The sequence below is a fragment of the Xyrauchen texanus genome, chromosome 36 (genome assembly GCF_025860055.1).
Source record: "Xyrauchen texanus isolate HMW12.3.18 chromosome 36, RBS_HiC_50CHRs, whole genome shotgun sequence".
Lineage (NCBI taxonomy): Eukaryota > Metazoa > Chordata > Actinopteri > Cypriniformes > Catostomidae > Xyrauchen > Xyrauchen texanus.
Genome location: NC_068311.1, coordinates 8,398,581 through 8,424,171, shown reverse-complemented (window position 1 = coordinate 8,424,171; position 25,591 = coordinate 8,398,581). Strand labels below are relative to the sequence as shown.

The following is a 25,591-nucleotide window of genomic DNA, read 5'->3' as shown; positions in this document are numbered from 1 at the left end:
AAATCTAACTGATAAACATATAGTACAAACCGACCTAACAGACAACTTCTGAAACTAGAATTAACTTCTACATTACTCTTCTCAGCAGTAACTTAAACCCTTTAAACTATCCTACATTTGTTGTAGACCTGTACTCTGTATACCTGAGAGCTGTTTCTGCTCCTTATAGGATGTCAAGAGGGCACCTATGGACCCTACTGTAAAAAGCGGTGCAAATGTGCCAATGGAGGGCAATGCAACTTCAGGACTGGCTCTTGCCTCTGTCAGCCTGGATACTTGGGACCCAACTGCAGCACCAGTAAGAGTTTGAGACTAAATCAGTTGACCAGTCAGGGTCTTTTGAGTCCTTAGAGAAACACACCATACCTTCATGTGCTGGTTGGACATTCCCAAGCCGAACAATCCTCCCGCTGTCGTATTCACATATTTGATCAGTGAATGAGCCCAATGTGATGTTAATGGGTCAGTAAACATTTTAGTATTTGGATTTGTTAAATGCAAAGAAACAAATGCGAAACAGAGATGAAAGCCTAAAATATTTCAATCATGCTTCATGTTATTTGTGCTATTTTATGCTTTTGATTAAATTAATTAACCTACTATATTGAATATGTCAAATACAGCCATTAAATATATTGCAAAGTTTATTTACAAAGAAAGTCTAGGCTAGAAGTGCCAAAATAATATTTGATTAGCGTCCACTTTTCACAAAACTTTGCTTTTGCTTCATTTACGAATGATGGCTTACTATGTCAGGAACGCGTATTGCAAATTAAATCTCAACCTTCTGACTTTATTGACTGACTTTAATTACGTTCACATTACATTTCCAAATGTATCCGGTACAATGTGAAGTTAGACTGAGACCTGTTGGTTGGTTGCAACTGAAAGGTCTGAAAGTATGTAAATGAATTTGCAGACATTCATAAATGTGATTTGCTATATGAATCTCATAAGACTTTTCGCTGTCTCAGGTTGTCCCGTTGGGCGGTACGGAAAAGACTGTTCTCAGGTGTGTTCATGTGGGGAAGGAGGACAGTGCCAACCCGCGACTGGGAGGTGTAACTGCGCTCCTGGTAGAATGGGACAGTCCTGCGAACAAGGTAGATAACCAACAATTTACGCTTTGGATAGTCGTGCTCTCTCTTGCTCTTCCTCGTTTTCCACCTCTTATGCTTAGCTCATCACTTAACTGTTATATGTTCCCAGTGTTTCAGCCTTTCGACTCTGTTTATCTTACAGGCTTCTCTAATTCATTGTCCCTCCCTCAATGAGTCTGACCTGTGCCAATCAAACAAACATTCACTCACATCAAAATTTGGTTAGAATGTGGAAACTATGAGATGTGATGACTTCATAAACAAAACAACACCCAGAATATCCCCTCTAACAGTCCTGCACTTAAAGGGAATATTTACCTTGTTCCTGGTTCTCTTCCAGAGCTTATTTACAATATTTAGTCAACACATTTCTCCAGTTTCCTCCAGGGAATTTGATCGGATCACCCATTTTTACTCAGTTTCCTGAAGAACAGAAGCAAAAGATCAGATTCCTAATCTCTGCCTTTATTATCACTCGTCAGCAGAAACAGAACGGGACTTTCCAGAAGGGTTTTTTTTTTTGCCTCTTTGGAAATGCTGGCTCTCATTCGTCTACGGACGTGCCGCTGCTTACGTTCCCCCGTGTTTAATGTTTACAGACCACTATAAGTAGCTGGTTCTCTGTGTTCCATGTCGGCAAAGCTGGCGAGGCAACACATCAACAAATAAGCAAGCAAATCAAAGTGATTGGTTTATTGTTTTTCCAATCTAAATTACCCAGAGATACATGATTGCTGTTTTACTGCGCTGCCAAATCAGAGCCACTTTGCCATCATGTAATGATCTGGAGCTTAAGTAAACTTGTGTGTGGCTTGTGTGTGTTTGTACATGTGTGTGTGGGGGGGTGTTTGAGAGCGAGTGAATGCATGTGTGCGTACCCCATTTAAATGCATTTTGAGGGATGAGAGAGTAAGCGCTAATTGTAGTATTTGAGAAATTCAGGGTTTGTTTAAAAATAATGCCGTCTGAGTGGTTGTTGATACTGGATGTTTCAGTTTGGAGCATGGCTTTGTTGATAGATATAATGATGGGTTTTTTCTTAAGGGATGTTTGCTAAATGTTTCTCTTGTTATAATCTGTAATAGTGGACACACACCCAGAAATGAGAAAAAACAATGCAGGCTTAGTTTACTTCATCATCAATTGGTATCATTTATACATTTTAGGGATGTTAACATTATTTTATTTTTATATTTATTTTCTTCCCAGGTCAAACACTGTGGCTCAGGATAAAATTAAGTAATTGAATAGATCAACTAGTGAGGGTTTTTTCAGGCTAACATTTTCTCTGAAAATTAAGCGTTGACAGTATAATTTGGTTATAGACTAAGATTAATCAGTGTTTGGTAAACCAGCCTCATGTGATTACCCTCCAACTCAAATTAAAGACAGATTTATGCAACTTGTTAAAATACAGAGAATATAGGTACAGCCAAAATATTCAGGACAATTAGTTGCAACATACTGAAACTAAGTCAGATTTAAGTCTCATCTACCTACTGTATTCATCTATTCATTTATGTTTTGATTGTAATTGAGTGTATGTTTTGACTGGATAAATGCAGGTTTAAATTGCCATTAAAGGATTAGTGAAATTAAGCATTTACCAGCCGGTTTCCTATACAATGCAAGTCAATGGGGTCCATGACTTTTAAACTTTCCAAAAACATACTAAAGACATAAAGGCAGCATAAAAGTAATACAAAGAACTTCTGAACAGACCAAAATGTTATTCCTTTTAAATCTTGACATCTGCAGTTTCCTAGGCATGACCATGATTTGAAGTGTAATCAAGCTGAAATGACGGTTGTGCCTAGGACACTATAGATGTCAAGATTTATAGTATAATTTGGTCTATTCTCACCCAAAAGCTTCAGAAGACATGGATTAAAGCACTTGAGTCGTATGGATTACATTAATGCTGAAAATGTTGGACCCCATTGATTTGAATATATTGTATGGATATATATTCACATCATATCTCCTTTAAAATATATTCGTCTGTGTTCCACAGAAGAAAGAAAGTCATATGAGTTTGAAGAATAAGGGTGGGCAAATGATAAGAAATATTTTGATTAAACTATTCTTTTAAATTGATAATAAATGCAATTTTGTCCCCCATGCAGTGTGCCCAAGGGGGCACTATGGAGTGCAATGTCGAAGTTCATGTACATGTGCGAACAGAGGTGTGTGCAACCCTGCAGATGGGACATGTAGATGTGGTTTGGGCTGGACTGGGCAACACTGTGAAAAAGGTAAATAAGTCCGCAAATACAAAATAAACTCATTATGCTATGCTTTCAAAGTTTAGTGTGATTGGATTGTCTAAACGGAATTAGGGGCCTTTAAGACCGAACACGTTGCGTTAAAAAAGCTGTATGCATCAAAATGATTTTAAATGTTAAAAGTTATTTTAATTCAACTGGGTGTCTTTTGCGCAAGATGCTGAAAAACAGCGAGTCGTGGTGCACCGATCAAAGACATTTATCTAGCACAAGTAGAAACCTATTCAAAAAGAATGCAGGCAGATGCCAATAAATGTGTTCAGTGTGAACGGCCCCATAGAACATCAAATTGAAGTCAACCCACAATGATTGGCATCCTGAGATATCGAGAAAAAAATTATTGCATTGTGTGACTGTACATTTAATTGGTATGTGTGTGTATCATAGAGTGTATCACAGGTCACTATGGAGCAAACTGCGAGCAGAAGTGTGTGTGTTTGAATAGCGGAACATGTAATCGCTTTACGGGATACTGCTCTTGCCCGAGAGGGTACTACGGCCCCGCCTGCCAACACCGTAAGTAACAGACAGTTGCTGCACTCTAACAACACTAATGTTAAAAGTGTAGTAATAATATACATTGAAAGAGAAATCTGATATTATATCTAACACTTCCATATCTCAGAATGTCCTGCTGGCTTTTTCGGCGAACTCTGCGCACAATCATGCAACTGTAGTCACAGGCACCTGTGTAATCACGTGACGGGACAGTGCGTGTGTCCTCCAGGCTACCACGGTGACCAGTGTGAAAAAAGTGAGTCATTGCTGCTGTAAAACAATATCTAAAACAAAACATATAGAGCTTAAATTGAAAGTCTTGTGTGTGTGAAGGAGAAAAGGGTGCAGAGAGGACATGAGTATACAAGTTTGATGGTGTCTCTAGCTGTATGTGTGTGTAACAGGTTGTGATGCTGGGCATTATGGGTGTGGTTGTACTGAACTCTGTGAGTGTGATGGGGCTCCCTGTGATTCAACCACTGGACAGTGTCTCTGCCCATCCGGAAAGTCTGGGGAACACTGTGAAAAAGGTACTCACACACACACACACACACACACACACACACACACACACACACACACACACACACACACAAACACACACAAACAAACACACAAACCTACTTTGCTCCTAAATTGAACCTTTCTCCCTCTCGCTCAGTGTGTGAAAGTGGGTCATATGGTCCAGGTTGTTCTTTCTCATGTCAGTGTGCACATGGAGGTCAGTGTGACCAGCGCACAGGACACTGTTCCTGTCCTCTCACCTGGCTGGGACCCACTTGTGAAGAAGGTAAATGTTTTTGAATATCCACACTGTAAGCGAGGGTTTACTTAGCTATACTTTGGAGACAAGAATTTCTCCCCATGAAATTCCCTAAATGTGCTCTTGGGAAGTCCTCAAAAGTAAAATTATTAATAAAGTATTTTTTTTCCACAAAAAATGCACAATGTTTTCTTTTAGGTGTAGGGTTAAAGGGATAGTTCAACCAAAAATGAAAATTCTTCCATCATTTACTTTCCCTCATGAAATCCCTGATGTATATGACTTTCTTTCTTCCTTTTATCCTTTTAGTCCTTTTATCTCCACTTTCACGTCAACATTCTTCTTCTTTTATTTTTGGCAATTCATCTTCATATCTCCCCCTACTGGCAGGGAGGTGAATTTATAGTAAAAAAACCTTTTTTTTTTAATCTGTTTCTCACCCACACTTATCTTATCACTTTTGAAGATATGGATTTGATAAACAGAAACAATTACATATATAATTAAATTATAAACATGAAACAATTCAAATACCATACCTGCTTTTAAGTGAATTTTCTGCAGTCAGTGACATCCGTTTTATTTATTTCTTGCAATAAATTCTTCTTCTTTCTTTATTTCTGTCAGTCACATGACACAGAACTGACTGTTTCAGTCTAAACGCTTATGAAAGCTTGGGTAACAGTTTGCGTGTCAGCCTCCGTCTGTGTGTATATGTGTGTGTGTGATGGACCTCTGAGCTGTTAAAGGTCTCCTGTCTTTCTGTATAACAGCACCCTTGCCTGACAGTTATTTAAAGTGAACCACAGCAGGACATTTCACAATGTGTGTGTGTTTCTGAATGAGTATATGTGAGCTTATGAATGTTTGACTGAATGTGTGTAAGCACACACTCCCACAGACATATGAATAGTTCTTTCACAGAGAGCCAGGATATATTACTGTTCTCTCTTCCTCTAATCATTGTCCATTTCTTTATTGCATTTAATTTATATTAGCTTTGATCCTGGATACTGATTGGTCAAAACAGCATTCTAGCTGTGCTAAAATACATGGTATAGTAACAGCGATGACACAAAACACCAGCTACTGTGTACTGCTTAGCACACATAGACGCCAACTATTAAGTTTAGTGTACTTATCAGGGACTACATCTTCTAGCAGAAGAATGGACAAATTTGCTTAATAAAATAACATTTAAATGAAAATGCATGTCCTTAAAATATTTAAAAGTAACCAAATTCAATAAACAATTGAAACAAATAATATAGAACCTGTAAACACATTCTTTCTTTAAAGAATATGTATGTAATGTGCTGATACATGCAATACTTTTTTTAAGGTAGTTTGAATGTTAACATGTAACATGCTGTAACAGTACTCTTTTTCTTGTCACGCACAAGAAACCCTGAACTCAATACAAATATGCAATAATTAATTAAAGCCTGTCAACCTGTGTTCTTTTATATATATTTTTATAATGTTCTGTTCCATCATATCTTATACTATACCTGTTTTTACTTAATGTACATTATTCCACATGTATTTATATCACTGTACCTTGTGTTATATAATCCAGGCATTAAAAAAGGGAGGTTGGGATGAATGCAACAGCACTCTTTTCTCATCTCACCCGCACATAAAACACAGATTCTATACTCTTCAAAATGCATCAAAAACATGGAAAGAACACAATGAAACAGTTATGCCAAATTAAGTTAATAAATGCCTTAACAGCATTAAATATATTAATTTCATTCATTGATAGCTGAATGCTGAAAAGGTCCATGCAGTAAACCAGAATAAATATGTTCATAGAACAGCGGCACCTACTGTCCAGTGTTAAAATAGTTTTTCATTTTCTTCATTTCGTTAATTTCCCAATATCTCGAGAGCCATAGTGCTTAAAGGGGAAGTTGTGTCATTTCTGCACCACTAGTGGCACCAAATGGAATTGCAGAAATGATCACTGTTTTCAAACAGTTTGCCAAACACTCCCCTCATCAGCTATTGGTTGTTCAAACTGATAGCCCCTCCCAAAACACACACCATTGGTTGAGTCAGTGTTGCTGTGTCTGAAAAGAAGGCATTTTGTCTATTTTATTTTATAAACAAATCATACAATTAACCTTTAAATAACAAACTGACAATGTTACAAATGAAAACAAAACTAGTCAATCGCAATTAGACAATAATTACATTTTGCCTTTCTGTCTTTCTCTCAGGTGCTTCAGTAGACCATGTGATCTCTCGCGTGCAGAAGAGGCGACGACGTGTTTCACACTCCTAGTCCTACTACAAACACACACACACTGCACTAACATCCCACTAGAAGGCGAGTGGCATGGGTGAACGTGGATGCGAGTGTGTATATGGATTGTTATTATGGGTTTTCCCCCCGACAAGCAAGCCACAGTATAATTAGTATGAGGAAGCAATGCGACAGACACACAAGCTTCTCTTCAAAAAACACATAAGACCACTGACAGTCTGTCATTGAAAATGTGTATTTTTTTGTCATTCTGGGCAATCATTCAGTCTGTGTGTGTATTCGTTTGTAATCATGTCTGCGGGTATGAACGTGTGTCTTTAATGCGGTCATCAAACACACAGTATGAAGACAAGTTCGACATGATATTAGTGTCATGAGGTTTGTGTGTGTGTGTGTGTGTGTGTGTGTGTGTATGGTTGTGAGTACACTCTCAATTCCTTGCAAAGCTAACATCCCACATCAGTCAAACCAAACCATGCGATCGGCCGAATGCCCACCGAGCCACAAAGCCTGACCAAACTTCTCTATTATAGGATCAGAGTGAAGCCTCAACCGCTCATTTATATAGTACATACCACAAATACGCTACTAAAGTGCTACTCAAGTGGCCTCCCATTTGAATACTACAACACTCATTCAGCTTTCTGCTTTCCATACATATACATAGTCTAAAATTGACCTAGTAAACATACACCAACACTAAATTTAAAACAATATAAAGTTTTCTTTATTGGTACTTGCCTGTTTTTAGGCCATAAGCAGTAGCATTTGTGATATAGGTATTTTATTTATATGTGTCTGATTGACTCGTGTGTGTAATATATTTTCTGTGATGCGATTCCTGTGATAGCATATCCAACAGACCGTAATAACATGTAAATATTCAGGATTGTCACCCATCAACGTGCCATCTGATATACATTTTTAAAACCAAGCTTTCATGCAGGATTTAGACAGAATCAGATGCTTGTAAATGGAATGAACAAGTCCTACCAAAGACAGACTTGCCACATCTTACATGGCAAACAATCATAATCCATACAAATGACAGTGCTTAGCATTCGATCAACAGTCCTTTACTGAAAAAGTGCTGTTAAAAGGTGTTTTTATTCCTTTGTCTTAAGTTTATTTCTCTCAGGATGTTATCAAACTGATGTACTATCTGGCTGTACAGTGAAAATACCTATTGATGCTAAACATTTTTATTAAACATGTTTATACAGAAAACATCTTGAATAAAAACTACACATAACAGTAGCTGAACTGTATCACAAAAGTAGTTTTGGTGGAAAAAATTAGCTATTAGTACACAAATTTTCCCATTGACTGCAATTGCTTTCTGAAGTCACACAAATTCATCACACAAAATTAAATATGCTTAAAAATCATGATTTTTATAACCAGTGGGTGTCTAAAAACATATTCAAGAAGGAAGAAAGAAAATCCATCATCAACTTTTATGCTTAGGTCTTTAAATGGGCTAAATAAGAAATGAATTATGAATACATTAATACAGTTCTGTAATATAGTAAAAAAATTACAGTTATGAGATTCACCATTGAGAATAATAGGAATGACTAAAAACTCAAAGGTAAAACATTTAGATGCATTACAGTAATTAGACTTTTCCTGTAATTTATAAATTACATTAATCAAGATTAATAAATGCTATAAAAATAGATTGTGCATTGTTAGTTCACGATGCCTAAAGCACTTACATAATGTTAACAGATACAACCGTATTGTAAATTGTAACCAAACATCCTCTTACACTCAGCGGAACCGCTGGTGGGTCCAAAGAGGAGCTCTATAAGTTTATGCTTAAACTTTTAAAGTCTCTGCATACATAAATCTTGTTATTATATGAGGTTCTCACTGGAAAGCTTAGAATCTGAAATTTCTGAAATAAATGCAGAAATTCACTTCTGCATTTATAATACTTAAAATAACAAAATAAAACCTAAAAAACATTTGCATTGAAAATGAGTAAATGATGTTGCCCTAATACCACAGTTCGAAAGATTTTCAAAAGAATCACAAAGTGAAATATGATTTCTGTAAGTCATCAAATACAAACATCTCTTTTAGGCTCCAATAACTGCTGCTGTAAGCCCCAAATACCTAAAAACTTTATATCTGCTTTTAACTTAGGAAGTTAGCCATTGTTTTCATGTCTGGGAGCTTGCTTGGCTGAATAATCTAATGTTCTATCTTAGTTGTCCAGAACAAAATATGCCATCCAGAAGGAAAAGCATGCTAAACAAATCATCTGAAAATATGTTTTCGACTACAGATGATAAAACGTTTTATATCATCGCAAAGGGGAGGATCTCAGCTTTCAAATGACTTCTAGAATGACAGGAACCACTTATCTCATATTTTACTCACCCTCATGCCATCCCATATGTGCCATATATGTAGTGATATATCTTATGCAGTGTCCATATCTTCAGAAGCGATATGATAGGTGTGGGTGAGAAACAGATCAATATTTAAGTGCTTTGTTAGCCATAAATCTCCACTTTCACTTTCACATTACATTTTTATTCTTGTCAATTTGCATTCTTCGTGCATATCGCCACCTACTGGGCAGGGAGGAGACTTTATGGAAAAGCGTACTTAAATATTTATCTGTTTCTCACCCAAACCTATCATATAGTCTCTGAAGATGTAGATTAAACCACTGGAGTCATATGGATTACTTTTATGCTGCCTTTATATGCATTTTGGATCTTCAACATTTTGGTACCCTTTCACTTGCATTGTATGGACATACAGAGCTGAAATATTCTTCTAAAAATCTTTGTTTGTGTTCAGTAGAAGAAAGAATGCCATACACAACTGGGATGGCATGAGAGCGAGTAAATGATGAGAGAATTTTTATTTTTGGTGAACTATCCCTTTAAAGGTCCTAAAATAGCATACATTTTCTTAATACATGATACAAAAATGTATTTTTTTTTTGGTGTGAATACCTGGACATGTCATGAGATATACCCTTTTATTTTCATCTATGCTGTAAACATTTTAGTGTAATAGTATAGTTTAAGGGAAGTATTTTCTTTTGTTTAAAGTTCTAAACATAAATGTAACGTAAAGCACACACATGCTATTATTTTTGATCACCCAAGTGAAACATTTCTGTGTTTCTTGGACACAGACATGTAGGTAGACAGTAATGGGACATTGGGTGCATTGTGTGTGATATCTGTCTAGGGAAATAGCACGCTCCTCTCCACCTCTCAGACAGAAGGGTCAAACATATTAAAGGTCACCTGCCCACACCTATCACCTACCCGACAGCCCACCTGAGTGGAACGGCCACTTGCATGTGTTTGACCCTTGTGTGTGTGTGTGTGTGTGTTAGTCTCTGTCACTGCTGCCATCATGGTTTGTCCCTACAGCAATACTCAAGTGCAGTGGACCTTCACTGTATGTAGGAGAGCCAGGCTGAGACCCCTGCACCCTGACACATGCTGCCCAGCATGAGTGATGGAAGCTGGGGGGCTCTCGGTGGACAGAACGCCTGAGTCTGATGGATGGGAGGGGGCTTCACTAGCCGCACCATGTTGTGACAGCCTACAGATGTTCTCCAACAGTGTTTATCAGCCAGAGTCTCCAGCAATGGATAACACACACCTGTTTCTAGTCAAACAGGCACACACACACACACACACACACACACACACACACCTGAGTGCAGTCAAACAGACGTCCATAGCCCATTCATTCAGTACAGTCTGGGTGGCCATGATACTGTACACCTGCTTTCATCAGCAGATGGGAGGCACATACAGACTGGACAAAGGTCCATCTTGTCTTTTTGGGTTGCTTGAGCAATCCGGCTCAAACGCAGACTCCTTACTTAGCTGCTTCTTCATGAAATGTCAAGGAGTCGAATGCAATTTCACTGGAACGCGTTAAGATGGATTTAGTTTTACTACTCTGCAGTGTTTGTGCCTGCAGCCACATATCTGTGCATTCAGTGAAAAGTATAATTAAAATGAGGCCAGGCATAATACATGCCCTGGAAATGCTTTAGAGTGTAAATTTATCTTTGTTTATTTTGATGGACATTTAAAACATGTTTTGCACATGAATGTAATAAAATTACAACACAAACCAGACTTATGGTACGATACAGATATAGTTTAATAAGCGAAGACAGGCCTCTTATTTTTGAAAGACAGCCAGATAAGCCTGCTGTGATGAAAGAACCCATTGGAGAGGCCAGATGCGATCTGGCGGGAACTCTTGCGTGGAAATTACGTGTACAGTTTCAGCGAAGCAATGCTATCACCGCGCTGTCTTTTCGCGCCAAAGAGATTACGCTCTTCTGCTGTGCTCGCCCGTTCCCAGAGGACTTTGCCTTTTTGAACTGGTGATAAATCTGAAGAGAGACCGAGGGAAATCAACTCAATGGAGTCTTGCACCATTTGGGCCACTTGTTGGACAGAAACAACAAATCCTTAAATGCCAAGGAGCTGCTCTAGAGATGAGTATCAGCGAACTCTCCCACACTGCCCATCTGTGAACACATCATGGAGGGTGTAAAAACCTCATCTGTTTGTGTTTGTTGCACTTTGGTGTAATCAGAATGAGCTTTATTGCCAAGTATGCTTACACACACAAGGAATTTGTCATGGTGACAAAGCTTCCAGTGCAAAGAGAATGCAACCATATATACAGTTGAAGTCAGAGGTTTACATACACTTAGGTTGAAGTCAGTAAACTAATTTTATGACCAGTCCACAGATTTAATATTAGCAAACTATAGTTTTGGCAAGTCTTTTAGGACATCTACTTTGTGCATGACATGAGTAATTTCCCTAACAATTGTTTAAAGCAGATTGTTTTACTTTTAATTGACTATATCACCATTCCAGTGGATCTGAAGTTTACATACACTAAGTTAACTGTGCCTTTGAGCAGCTTGAAAAATTCTAGAAAATGATGGCAAGCCTTTAGACAATTAGCCAATTAGCTTCTGATAGGAGGTGTACTGAATTTTAGGTGCACTTAGATGTATTTTAAGGCCTAACTTCAAACTTGGTGCCTTTTTGCTTGACATCATGGGAAAATCAAAAGAAATCAGCCAAGACATAAAACAATTAAAAAAATAAAAATACAATTGTGGACATCCACATGTCTGGTTCATACTTGGGAGAAATTTCCAAATGCCTGAAAATACCAATTTCATCTGTACAAACAATAGAATGCAAGTATAGACACCAATGGACTACGCAGCCATCAAACCACTCTGGAAGGAGACGCATTCCGTCTCTTAGAAATTAACGTAATTTGGTGCGAAAAGTGCAAATCAATCCCAGAACAACAGCAAAGGACCTTGTGAAGATGCTGGAGGAAACAGGTAGACAAGTATATATATATCCACTGTAAAACAAGTCCTATATCGATATAACCTGAAAGGCTGCTCAGCAAGAAAGAAGCCACTGCTCCAAAACCACCATTAAATGCCAGACTAGTGCACAGGGGGACAAAGATCTTGAGAAAAGTCCTCTGGTCTCATGAAACAAAAATTGAACTTTTTTGCCATAATGACCATCGTTATGTTTGGAGGAAAAAGGGTGAGGCTTGCAAGCTGAAGAACACCATCCCAACCATGAAGCATGAGGGTGGCAGGATCATGTTGTGGGGGAGCTTTGCTGCAGAGGGAGTGGTGTACTTCACAAATTAGATGGCATCATGAGGAAGGAAAATTATGTGGATATATTGAAGCAAAATCTCAAGACATCAGCCATGAAGTTAAAGCTCAGTTGCAAATGGATCTTCTAAATGGACAATGACCCCAAGCATACCTACAAAGATGTGGCAAAATGGCTTAAGGAAACCAAAGGCAATGTTTTGGAGTGGTCATAACAAACTCCTGACCTCAATCTGCTAGACAATTTGTGGGCAGAACTGAAAAAGCATTTGAGAGCAAGGAGGCCTACAAACGTGGCTCAGTTTCACCAGTTCTGTCAGGAGGAATGGGCCAAAATTCCAGCAACTTATTGTGAGAAGCTTGTAGAAGGCTTCCCAAAATGTTTGAACCAAGTTAAACAATTTAAAGGTAATGCTAACGAATACTATCAAATTGTATGTTAACTTCTGACCCACTGGGAATGTAATGAGAGAAATAAAAGCTGAAATAATCATTCTCTCTACTATTACTCTGACATTTCACATTCTTAAAATGAAGTAGTGATCCTAAATTACCTAAAATGGGGATTGTTTTCTAGGATTAAATGTCAGGAATTGTGAAAAACTGAGTTTAAATGTATTTGGCTAAGGTGCATGTACACTTCTGACTTCAACCGTGCATACATACAAACATATATTTAAATATACTGTATATACATCTAGTGGCAAAAATTTAAAATAAGCTATAACAGATAAATAAAAAGAGAATTATACAATAGAGCAATAATATTTGAATATTTTATAAACAGTTATGTGCAGGTGATGGAATGTATTGAAGAAGAGGTAGGATATGTTAAAAAATATAAATGCAACATAGATATAAGTAGGAATGGATGGATCAAATATTGCACATGGTTATGTTGACAAAAAGGAAAGTATTTGGGCGCTGTGTCCGGGGGTCAGTGTTGTAGTGTTCCTAAAGTCCACTATCATTTCCACTGTTTTGAGTGTGTTCAGCTCCAGGTTGTTTTGATTGCACCAGACAGCCAGCTGTTCAACATCCCTTCTGTATGCAGACTCATCATCATCTTGGATGAGGCCGAAGACAGTAGTGTTGTCTGCAACTTCAGGAGCTAAACAGAGGGGGTCCTTGGCAGTGCAGTCGTTTGTGTAGAGGGAGAAGCGTAGTGGGGGGCGCCAGTGCTGATTGTACATGTTTTGGATGTGAATTTACCCATTCTCACTAGCTGCTGCCTCTCTGTCTGAAAGCTGGTGATCCATTGAATGATGGAGGTGGGAATAGAGAGCTGGGTTAATTTAGTCCATAGGAGAGTGTTAAAAGACGAACTGAAGTCAATGAAAATTATCCTTATATATGTCGCTGGTCTGTCTAGTTTATGAAGTATGTAATGCAGTCCCATATTGACTGAATCATCCACAGACCTGTTAGCTCGATAAGCAAACTACATGGGATCCAGAAAGGGTCCAGTGATGTCCTTCAGGTGGGCTAACACCAGTCTCTCAAATGACTTCATGACCACATATGTCAGAGGGATCTGTCTGTAAGCATTAAGTCCTGTGATTTTGGGTTTCTTTGGGACAGAGATGATGGTGGAGCATTTAAAGCAGCAGGAAACTTCACACGGTCCAGTGATCTGTTGAAGATATGTGTGAAGATGGGGTCCAGCTGGTCAGCACAGGATTTTAGACAAGTGGGAGAAACACCATCTGGGCCCTGTGCTTTCCTTTTCTTTTCTTTTTTTTTTTCAGAGGACTCGGCACACATCCTCTGCACAGATCCTAAGTGCAGGTTGAGTAGCAGGAGAGGGGAGGAGGTCGGATCATGTGTGGGGAGTGAGAAGGGGCCGTTTGCACCGCATGCATTTTTGTGTGCGTCTGACCGCTGTGCCGCGTCTCGAGACACTTGCATACTTTTTAGCGCAAGAATGTGTTTGGTCTGAACTACCTTGTACTATTTTGCAGGACAAGTTCTTCCTAGATGAGTTTTAAAAGTTCAACAGACTACTTGCACAACTGCTTCCATGTTCTACGTAGTGCTGCTCAGGCGTTTCCGTTTACAGTCTTCAGCGTGCATATGTGCAGATATTTATTCATGAAAAGGCAGATTATTTATTTTTTGGGCTGTCAGTTGATTAAATCAATAAATCATATTTTTCCTGCTAACGTGACATCTCAATTTTATAATTTGCTGATGTGTTTCATTCATTGATGATATTTAATACCAGCAGAGGTGGAAAGTAACTCTTGTTATGGTACTTGAGTACATTTTTAAAATGTTTCTACTTTTTTAAAGTATAAATAAATAATAGAACTTTTACTTGAGTTGATTAAAAATGAAGTATTCAACTTCGCTACAGTTATTTTTCACCAAGTACAAAAAATGCATAATATTTCAGAATTTTTGAAAGAAGAAAGTTATACGTGCTAAATCTGTTTATTAACTAAAAAGCGATGTGCGTGGCATGACAGAAGACCGGGGGCACAGCATCATGAGCACAACAGCTTTCATAAACTGCCGCCAGTGTTCCCTCTTTCCACCACTGAATTCCAGTTGAGATTCAATAAATTCCTCCACACAAAATAAAGATTTAAACATACATTTATTAAAAACAGGTTGATGTTTGTGTTCAACACATCTTTCTCCTCCCTCACACATGGAACATAGCAGTGACTGAAGCATGTAGTTTAATTCAAAAAGTGCTGCTGGTGCTGACACCCTTTGTCTCCTTCCACTTTTTGTAATTTATGTTTTGAGCTGATCTGTAGTTAAATGTCTGCTACAGACCTCAGTGTGACGGGAAACGGTCAAATGCGCTTGGACTGGAGTGTAGTATATGCCAGCAATCTCTGATTGGCTACGCCCCCACCAAGCACCGGTTGTCTGTTCTCTCATATCTTGATTTACAAGTGCACAAGTTTTGCTTCAGGTTTTTCACAGTTGTTGCAAAAGTCAAGGCGGGAAGATTTGAAGTTGCTGCATCAGATTTGAGAGGTTGTAACTGCCGATTTGTTGTTGTAATGCGAAATTGAATTAATGTACAAAAGTAAATATTTAATACAAGTTTGTGTCTGTTGTTGTAATAATACGAACGTCATTTTACACATTTGTGACTATTTGTCTGCAACTTTGAATTCAAAACACAGGTTTTGGTTTATTGTCTGTGAGTACAGATTGCAAAACTTCAGAGTTTTATTTTACAAGTTGCTCACAGGGCTGTGAGTGTAAATTTGATCTTACAAGTACAAATATTTATTGTACAAGTTCTCAAATTCAAATCTACAAGCTCTCGGGTTTTGCAAAAGATTGAACTTCATTAAAACGCAGCATAAAAGTAATTAATACTAGTCTGTTGTTACTATAAATTGTCCCTGCCCAGTAGGTGGCAATGTGTACGAAGAATGCAAATTGCCAAAAACAAAAGAAGAATGTGGAAGTGAAAGTGATAGTGGAGATTTCTTTAATAAAATTACTTAAATATTTATCTATTTCTCACCCACACCTATTATATCACCTCTGAAGACAGACTTAAACACTGTAGTCATATGGATAAATTGTATGCTGCTTTTATATTCTTTTTTGAGCTTCAAATTTCTGGCCACCTTTCACTTGCATTGTATGGACTTACAAAGCTGAGATCCATCCATCCATCCATCCATCGTCAACCGCTTATCCTGTGTACAGGGTCGCGGGGGGCTGGAGCCTATCCCAGCTAACATTGGGCGAAAGGCGGGGGACACCCTGGACAGGTCGCCAGTCCATCGCAGGGCCACACATAGACAGACATACACTCACACTCACCTCCACATCCAGGGCAATTTTTTTGGAGACACCAATTAACCTAGCCTGCATGTCTTTTGGATGGTGGGAGGAAGCCGGAGTACCCGGAGAGAACCCACACAGACACGGGGAGAACACACAAACTCCACACAGAAAGGCCGGGGCAACCAGGGTTTGAACCCACGACCTTCTTGCTGTGAGGCGACAGTGCTAACCGCTGCACCACCGTGTCGCCAAAGCTGAGATATTCTTCAAAAATCTTTGTTTGTGTTCAGCAGAATAAAGAAAGTCATACACATCAGGCATGGCATGAGGGTGAGTACATGAGAGAATACAATTCTTTGGGTGAACTAGCACTTTAAGTACAAAACTAACAACATATTTTGTAAGTAAAGAATGAGCCACTACTACCACTAAGTTAGACGAGACTGTAATTGTGTGTTTGTTGTGGCACTAAGTGGTGGGTATAGGCTATAACAGAGCATTACAAAAAGAAAATGTGGCAATCTTTACACAAACAAGTGAAAATAACTTGAGGGTCCATATAATCTTAATAAACCCCTAACTAGAGTTAATTTCGGTGCATCATGCACATAATATCTAAGGTATGTGAGTTTCCAAGTTTACATTTACTTTTTCATCCAGTTCCAGCTTAAATTGCTCTTTACGTCAGGTTCACAGACCTCTGAGGCATTTAAAACAGTAAGCCATTCCCTTTAACGCGTCTTGTCATATGAAAACCATATGCATGGCGGCATCTGCCGCTTGCACTGAGTGCCCATCAATAACGCTAATGACCCATTTCCCTGGGGATCACAACAAATACCCAAATGAAACCACCAGTCTTTAACTAGGCTGCTGCTCCTTCTGTGGCTTTTGAGCTGTCACATATCCAGCCACCGCTGCCACTGGCCTAACTTTATCACAAACAGCAAAGAATGAAAAGAGAGTGCTTGGTTTGCAAGTGAGATATTAAAAGAAGAAACGTCATTGGAGGGCATGAAAACCTCCTCATCTGGCTCTTTGATTTGTGCCAACTGCAAGACAATCTGGGCTATTACAACATAACAATAATTCACTAAATTAAAACCATCTTTTGTGCCTGATAGTGATGTATGGAGCTACATTATTTGTGCAGTGTATTAAAATGGTAAACCTAATTCAATCAATAAAATGATTCATACATTCAATAATTTAAACTCTAAATTCTGATTAAATAAGTCACATTAGTACAGAGCCCATAAGGGGGCAGGAAGAAAAGTCATTTCCTGGAGTAACTTTGTGTTCCCTTGCAATACCTTAAACCACCCTTTACAAAAATTGACAATGGTTTTACTATAGTAAACGTAGTTGATCTATTGTATTTGTAGTAAACAATGGTATCACAAAAAATGGTTGTTATTATAGATCAACTATGGTTGCTGTAATAAAATTACAATCACACAATTGTACTGCATATTTAGGGCCCAAGCACTGAAAGTGCAGAGTCTTTGTTTTGGAGACACTTGACATGCTTAAAATTTCATAAAACTTTGCACACACATCAGAGTTGTTGGCTATTAGTTTTGGGCAAAAGTTCATGCATGGGCGAGATAGTAATATCTATATAGTAAAGATAGTAAAAATCTGTAGCACCCCCTTTAAAATGGGTGTGTAAGACTGCCTCTGTAGCACCCCATTTACATATAAAGTTCTCATCAAGCTGGACAACTTTCACATTTATAGTTATTAGGCCCACCCAACAGGAAGTTGGCCATATTGGATTTTTTGAATATTGCCATCTCTGAAATTTGAAATACTCCTAGGTGATTCATGAGACTGTCACCACATTTAGACAACATTGTGTCAAGACAATGAAGATGCTTAATTGCGAACAGATTTTGATATGTCGAACGGTGTTGCCATGGCGAGGCATTCAATTAATGGCAAAAATGGGAAAAAGGAGGTGTCTCATATCTTCAATACGTAGTGCAATACGTGATTTAGATCAAAATTGAGATGTATGTTAAGTCTTGGGGCTATAATGCTACCTGGCAGCAGGTAGTGTGGCACTTACAACAGACTTTAAAATAGTCCTCTTATATTTACCTAAAATGCTTCAAAATTGTTTAGAATAATGTCAATTGTTTTCCACCAGGTGGAAATGGACCCATGGTGCTTGGGCCCGTCATCGTTGCTTGCAGCTATATTTTACAGTTTTACAGTTTTATTACAGTAACACCATAGCTAATTTGTGGTACATGTATGTTTTTTCAAAACCACCAAAAAACAAGCCCTTATGAATTTTACCATTGTAAATTGTAAATACCCTTGAGTATTGTAACAATATTTTGTGGTAAGGACCATGGAATTAAAAACCATAATTAACCATAGCATTACTAATAAGATTACCATGCAGAATGTAGAATGCATTTTGCAGAATGTTCGTGGTTTTTATTACAATAGTTTTTGTTCTCCGGTATTATTATTATGGGTTTACCATGAATATCATGGTCAAAATATGGTTCATATCATAAACCATGGTAAATTATGTGGTTATGGTTTTACTACAAATATCATAGTTCAGCTATGTAGTACTGTAGTAAAACCATGGTTAATTTTCATAAGGAATGGATAAAGGTATTGTGAGGGAACCCAAAATAATCGCAAAGGCAACACAAAAGCTTTTGCGACGTTACACATATATTACTGCAACAAAACGTTTTGTGAGGATTCAGTGTTAATCTGGTCAATGAAATCAATGATTAAAATGTTCGTTGACTAAGGCTTTTTTGATTTTGTCAACAATAACAAGGATAAGACGAAAAAGGCACATCATGACAACAATTAAACGATTTGATTAAAGCATACTATTGACGAAAATATGATGAGATAAATATTATACTGCAAGATATGAAAAGGAGAAGAAACAGCTATAGAATCTGTATATTAAAGAAGATATTAGATATAGATTCATCTAACCCATTAATAATTGAGGATTTCTCCGCTTGAGCTGCCTGAGTTAAACACAGGCAATATTAACTGCTTCAAAACGGGGTAAATACCTCATTCAAACGCATCCTATTAATACATAATTTTAATCATTAGAGTAGCCTATATCCACAACATATGTGTAATATAAAATTTACATCTGCACAGTGAATCGAATGAATAGGTGAACTTGAACTATATGACACGCTCCCTAACAAAACTACAAACTATTGCAAGAGAACAAAACGTTTTGTGATGGAATACAAACTATTGCAAGAGAACAAAACGTTTTGTGATGGAACACAAACTATTGCGAGGGAACAAAACTTTTTGTGATGGAACACAAACTATTGCAAGAGAACAAAACGTTTTGTGATGGAACACAAACTATTGCGAGGGAACAAAACTTTTTGTGATGGAACACAAACTATTGCGAGGGAACAAAACTTTTTGTGATGGAACACAAACTATTGCGAGGGAACAAAACTTTTTGTGATGGAACACAATCTATTGGGAGGGAACAAAACTTTTTGTGATGGAACACAAACTATTGGGAGGGAACAAAACTTTTTGTGATGGAACACAAACTATTACTGAGGAACAAAACGTTTTGTGATGGAACACAAACAATTATGAGGGAACAAAACTACAAACTATTGTGAGAGAACAAAACGTTTTGGGATGGAACACAAACTATTGCGAGAGAACAAAACTTTATGTGATGGAACACAAACTATTGCGAGGGAACAAAACTTTTTGTGATGGAACACAAACTATTGCGAGGGAACAAAACATTTTGTGATGGAACACAAACTATTGTGAGGAACAAAACGTTTTGTGATGGAACACAAACTATTGCAAGAGAACAAAACATTTTGTGATGGAATACAAACTATTGCAAGAGAACAAAACGTTTTGTGATGGAACACAAACTATTGCAAGAGAACAAAACGTTTTGTGATGGAATACAAACTATTGCAAGAGAACAAAACGTTTTGTGATGGAACACAAACTATTGCAAGAGAACAAAACGTTTTGTGATGGAATACAAACTGTTGCAAGAGAACAAAATGTTTTGTGATGGAACACAAACTATTGCGAGGGAACAAAACTTTTTGTGATGGAACACAATCTATTGGGAGGGAACAAAACTTTTTGTGATGGAACACAAACTATTGGGAGGGAACAAAACTTTTTGTGATGGAACACAAACTATTACGAGGGAACAAAACGTTTTGTGATGGAACACAAACAATTATGAGGGAACAAAACTACAAACTATTGTGAGAGAACAAAACGTTTTGGGATGGAACACAAACTATTGCGAGAGAACAAAACTTTATGTGATGGAACACAAACTATTGCGAGGGAACAAAACTTTTTGTGATGGAACACAAACTATTGCGAGGGAACAAAACATTTTGTGATGGAACACAAACTATTGCGAGGGAACAAAACGTTTTGTGATGGAACACAAACTATTGCAAGAGAACAAAACATTTTGTGATGGAATACAAACTATTGCAAGAGAACAAAACGTTTTGTGATGGAACACAAACTATTGCAAGAGAACAAAACGTTTTGTGATGGAATACAAACTATTGCAAGAGAACAAAACGTTTTGTGATGGAACACAAACTATTGCAAGAGAACAAAACGTTTTGTGATGGAATACAAACTGTTGCAAGAGAACAAAATGTTTTGTGATGGAACACAAACTATTGCGAGGGAACAAAACTTTTTGTGATGGAACACAATCTATTGGGAGGGAACAAAACTTTTTGTGATGGAACACAAACTATTGGGAGGGAACAAAACTTTTTGTGATGGAACACAAACTATTGCGAGGGAACAAAACATTTTGTGATGGAACACAAACAATTATGAGGGAACAAAACTACAAACTATTGTGAGAGAACAAAACGTTTTGGGAAGGAACACAAACTATTGCGAGAGAACAAAACTTTCTGTGATGGAACACAAACTATTGCGAGGGAGCAAAACGTTTTGTGATGGAAACAAACTATTGCGAGGGAACAAAACTTTTTGTGATGGAACACAAACTATTGCGAGGGAACAAAACGTTTTGTGATGGAACACAAACTATTATGAGGGAACAAAACTACAAACTATTGTGAGGGAACAAAACTTTTTGTGATGGAGTGCAAACTATTGCTATGGAACATAACTTTGCATGGGAACGCAAACTATTGTAAGGGAACGCAAACTTATTGCGAGGGAACACAAAACTTATTGTAAAAGACCACAAAACTATTGCAGGGGAACAGAACTTTATGAGGGAATGCAAAACAAATTGCGAGAGAACAGAAACATTTATTAGTGAACGCAAAACCTTTGGTGAAAGATCACAAAAATATTGTGAGGGAATGCAAACTATTGCAGAGAACAAAACTTTGAAAGGGAATGCAAAACATATGGCAAGAGAATGCAAACTACTGTTAGAGAACACAAAACTTGTTGTGAAAAACCACACAACTATTGTGGGGGAACAAGGGATGATGCAAAACGTATTGCAAGGGAGCGCAAAACTTATTGCAAAGGAGCGCAAAACTTATTGCAAGGGAACACAAAACTTTTTTGTGAAAGACAGCAAAACTATTGTGAAAGAATGGAAAACATTGCAATTTTTTGTGAGAGAACAAAACTATTGTGAGGAAATGCAAAACTATTTCAGAAATTCAATTTCCTCCCTGTCCTGTAAAGAGCTCTGTATTTTTGTTTTAAAATAGCATGTTATTTTTCCCCCAAACTATCGTCAATATGTTTATGACGGAACTTGGCAGATTATGGGTGAGCAAAAATAATGCTTTAATTGTGGATACGCACACTTGTGAACACATATAACTTTTCAATATTAATATGTTTCTACAAACCATTAAAACAGCTTACAGATACGCTTGGGATCTATATTACTTGCCAAAACGCTAATCAGATTGTTTTTATTTTGTTAGAATAAAGAGACCGTGGAGTGATACGAGAGACAGAAAATGATAGCACGGACATGCAGGAAATCGATTCGCAATTGAGTCGCACCTTCAATATTTTTGGTTCTGTAATGACTGCTAAACTATATGATTTGCTATTTTGGTAAATCATAGCTACAGTTTAGCCTTTGCACAAATATTTGACCACAGAATGATGCAATTGACCAATGAGAAACAAATTTTTCATAGAGCCATTTAGCAAAGAACTGTATTAAAATCACTTTAAAGACTCTTCTATGCCCATCTTACAGTTCTAGCTGTGTACTATTAAAGGCTGGCTGTGCCACCCCACCACAAAGCAGTGGTTGCTATTTCTTCTGGCAAGGGAAGAATTGATGGTGCCAAGTTAATCAGGGAGAGAGTGCCAGCAGTGTCACACCCTGCACTCAGGGGCCATGATAGATGTCCCTACCAGGGCAGCAGTGCCACTCTTGGGTGGTGCAGGGATTATGGGCATGTTTTAGTCTACATTAAAGAGATGGGCCTGCGTTTGAACATATGAGAGTGGGATGTTGGTGTGTATGTGTTTTGTACCTATGCCAAAAGACTCATTAGTTCATTAGATGAGGAGGAATGGACGTATACTCTGATGAGAGCAATGGGAAATTCCACCATTAAATGCAACTGCTCTCTTGAGAAAGACAAATGTGTCTGGGAGGGGCATGTCACCAATCGCATTCTCATATACACAATCATGTGGGAGGTATGAATATTTAGGTGTTGTTACCAGAAACATCATGCCCATTCAACTATTATCTTAATTATTTTCGATGATTAAGTTGCATGGTTATTGTAGGTAAAGAATTGTTCATCTAAAACGCTGTGGCAGAAATCACCCATTCACATGTATACATTTGATCAGTGCAATTGAGTTGCACTTTCTGCAGATAATTTGCTTTGAAATTTCTGTCATCATCAACCCAACTCATTTCACTCGGAACTCTGAAAAATGAAGTAAGAAATTTAAAAGTTTAAGCTTCTCTGTTCCGTACAATGAAGGTCAATGTTTCTTGATTTAATATATATTATATTATCTAATTTAATATTAATAAGGTATCAATAACTATATAATTAATAACAACATAATAGCAGCATTAATATACATATATAATTATACAATAAAATATATGTGTGAAATTGTATATACTTTTATTATATATATATATAAGTTAATATGTATGTTAATATATGTATAAGTTAATATATAACATAATTAAAATAACAAAAATAATATACAATACATAATGAAATATATTAATATATCATTACACACACGTATACATTAATATATTATTAAAAAAAAAACATAATTAATGTACATACACCGATGAGCCAAAACATTATGACCACTCACAGGTGAAGTGAATGACGTTGATCATCTCCTAACAAGACCACATGTCAAGGTCTGGATATATTAGATAGTAAGTGAATAATCAGTTCTCATAGTCAGTGTGTTGAATGCAGGAGAAATGGGCAGAAGTAAAGATCTGAGCGACTTTGACAAGGCCAGATTTTTATGGCCAGATGACTGGGTCAGAGCATCTCTAAAACGGTAAGGCTTGTGGGGTGAATACCTACCGACAGCGGTCTGAGAAGGTACAAACCACAAACCGGTGACAGGGTGTTGGGCGACAAAGGTAAATCGATGCATGAGGACAACAAATGCTATCCCATGTGTTCCGAACAGTCAGAAAGTCTACTGTGGCTCAAGTCACAGAAAACATAGTAATATATACTGTATATTGTAATTATTATTATCATTATTATTATTATTGATATGCCTTTAGAGTAATGATTTACAGTGAAATGTAAAATTTCTGAATTGTTAAAAGACTTTTGCATCTTGGATAGGGCACCAAGTGACAGGGAACGGCACTGGTGCCCCCTCAAAAAAAAAAAAAGAAGAAATTAGTGCATGATACCCTGGGTTGAATTAGCTGTTGACCTGTAGAGGAAAATGCACAAGCCATAGCCTATGATATTTCATAGTATCACACACATGTGCATGACAGACATACATGGCAAACAGCTGGTCAGCAATAGTCCACATTGGCCTCTTCTCATCTGTAGAGCCATTTCTTAACCCTACTACAGCACCCACAAACCCTTCTCTAGCCGACCTCATCAAAGTGGGACGACCTGCCGTGACCTCATCAGAGCTGACTGACCCACGATGACCTCATCAATGCAGGACACCCCACTGAGCTCGGAGACTGATAAGTTGCACTGACCATCGGTGGAAAAAAGCTGGCCATCAATTATCAGAGATTGACACAGATTTTCTTTTGAAGAATAACCTTAAGTTTAAGTTTAGACTTAATTCAGGAAAGAAATCCCCACTTGGATCCAGTTAGAATTTTAGAGTGCAGAGGCAACAAATAAGGGTTACAAACACGAAAGTGGTCTTAACTAATTTTCCCAAGCAAAATCCCACTGTACCTTTCATCACACACACACACACACACACACACACACACACTGGTCCAAGACAACCAGTCATCTCTAGAATGGCATCCACCCACTACAGACAGAAATAGAGAATAAACAGGGTGAGAAAGGGAGAGAGAGCGAGATGGAGAGAGATAACAATGGTGGTATGACATGAAGCCCCACTGAAACTGAGATCAGACAATAAGTGGTATGATTATGAAAGATAGTTGGAGAAAGTTGGCTGTAAAATTTTGGATCCCATTTAAACTATGAGAGAGACAGACAAACATAAAGAGAGACGTCAGTCAAATGTTGTTTCTCATTGAGAGTTTGAGCGATGAGCCAGGTCATCACATCTCTCCACCTCATCCATCATTTCCCTTGAACAAACGAATGCAGCAAGCATTCTTCCCTCCCTCTTCTCCCTTTCAGCTGCTTTTTTTTCAGTCTCAGACTCTTTCTGGCTGTGGGACAGTAGGGCTGTGTGAGAGCGATGACCAAGGATCAGACTCGCGCTGTGTTCGTCTGGCAGTGTGTGAATGAGATTTGATGTGTCTCGTTTGAAATAATATGTGGGCGTGTGTGATGGTTAGAAATAGTGCGTCTATAACATTATCATAATTTCAGGTGCCACCATGTGCTTGTCAAAACATTTGTGTCTTCAATTTAGAAACACTAGGTGAAACAAGGAATGAGAAAGAGAGATTAAAAAGAGATTCTTTCATATTTGAAACCAAGGACAAGGTAAACAAAAAATATTTGCATAAAAACAAGTCTGGTTTTAGGATGATTTTGTGCATTGTGACATCATTTTGTGATAATGAAG

The 25,591-nt window shown here is 37.7% G+C and overlaps 1 protein-coding gene across 1 annotated transcript in view; it reads left to right on the top strand.

Moving 5' to 3' along the window:
• The window catches only part of LOC127629994 (multiple epidermal growth factor-like domains protein 6), a 60,341-nt gene extending 52,201 nt beyond the window's left edge, over positions 1–8,140 (top strand). The window contains exons 26-33 of the mRNA XM_052107356.1: positions 170–298; positions 975–1,103; positions 3,227–3,355; positions 3,773–3,901; positions 4,011–4,139; positions 4,288–4,413; positions 4,545–4,673; positions 6,872–8,140. Of these exons, the coding sequence (XP_051963316.1) occupies positions 170–298; positions 975–1,103; positions 3,227–3,355; positions 3,773–3,901; positions 4,011–4,139; positions 4,288–4,413; positions 4,545–4,673; positions 6,872–6,936 (965 nt within the window). The 3' untranslated portion in view covers positions 6,937–8,140. The remainder of the gene's footprint in view (positions 1–169; positions 299–974; positions 1,104–3,226; positions 3,356–3,772; positions 3,902–4,010; positions 4,140–4,287; positions 4,414–4,544; positions 4,674–6,871) is intronic.
• Positions 8,141–25,591: the final 17,451 nt, after the last annotated feature.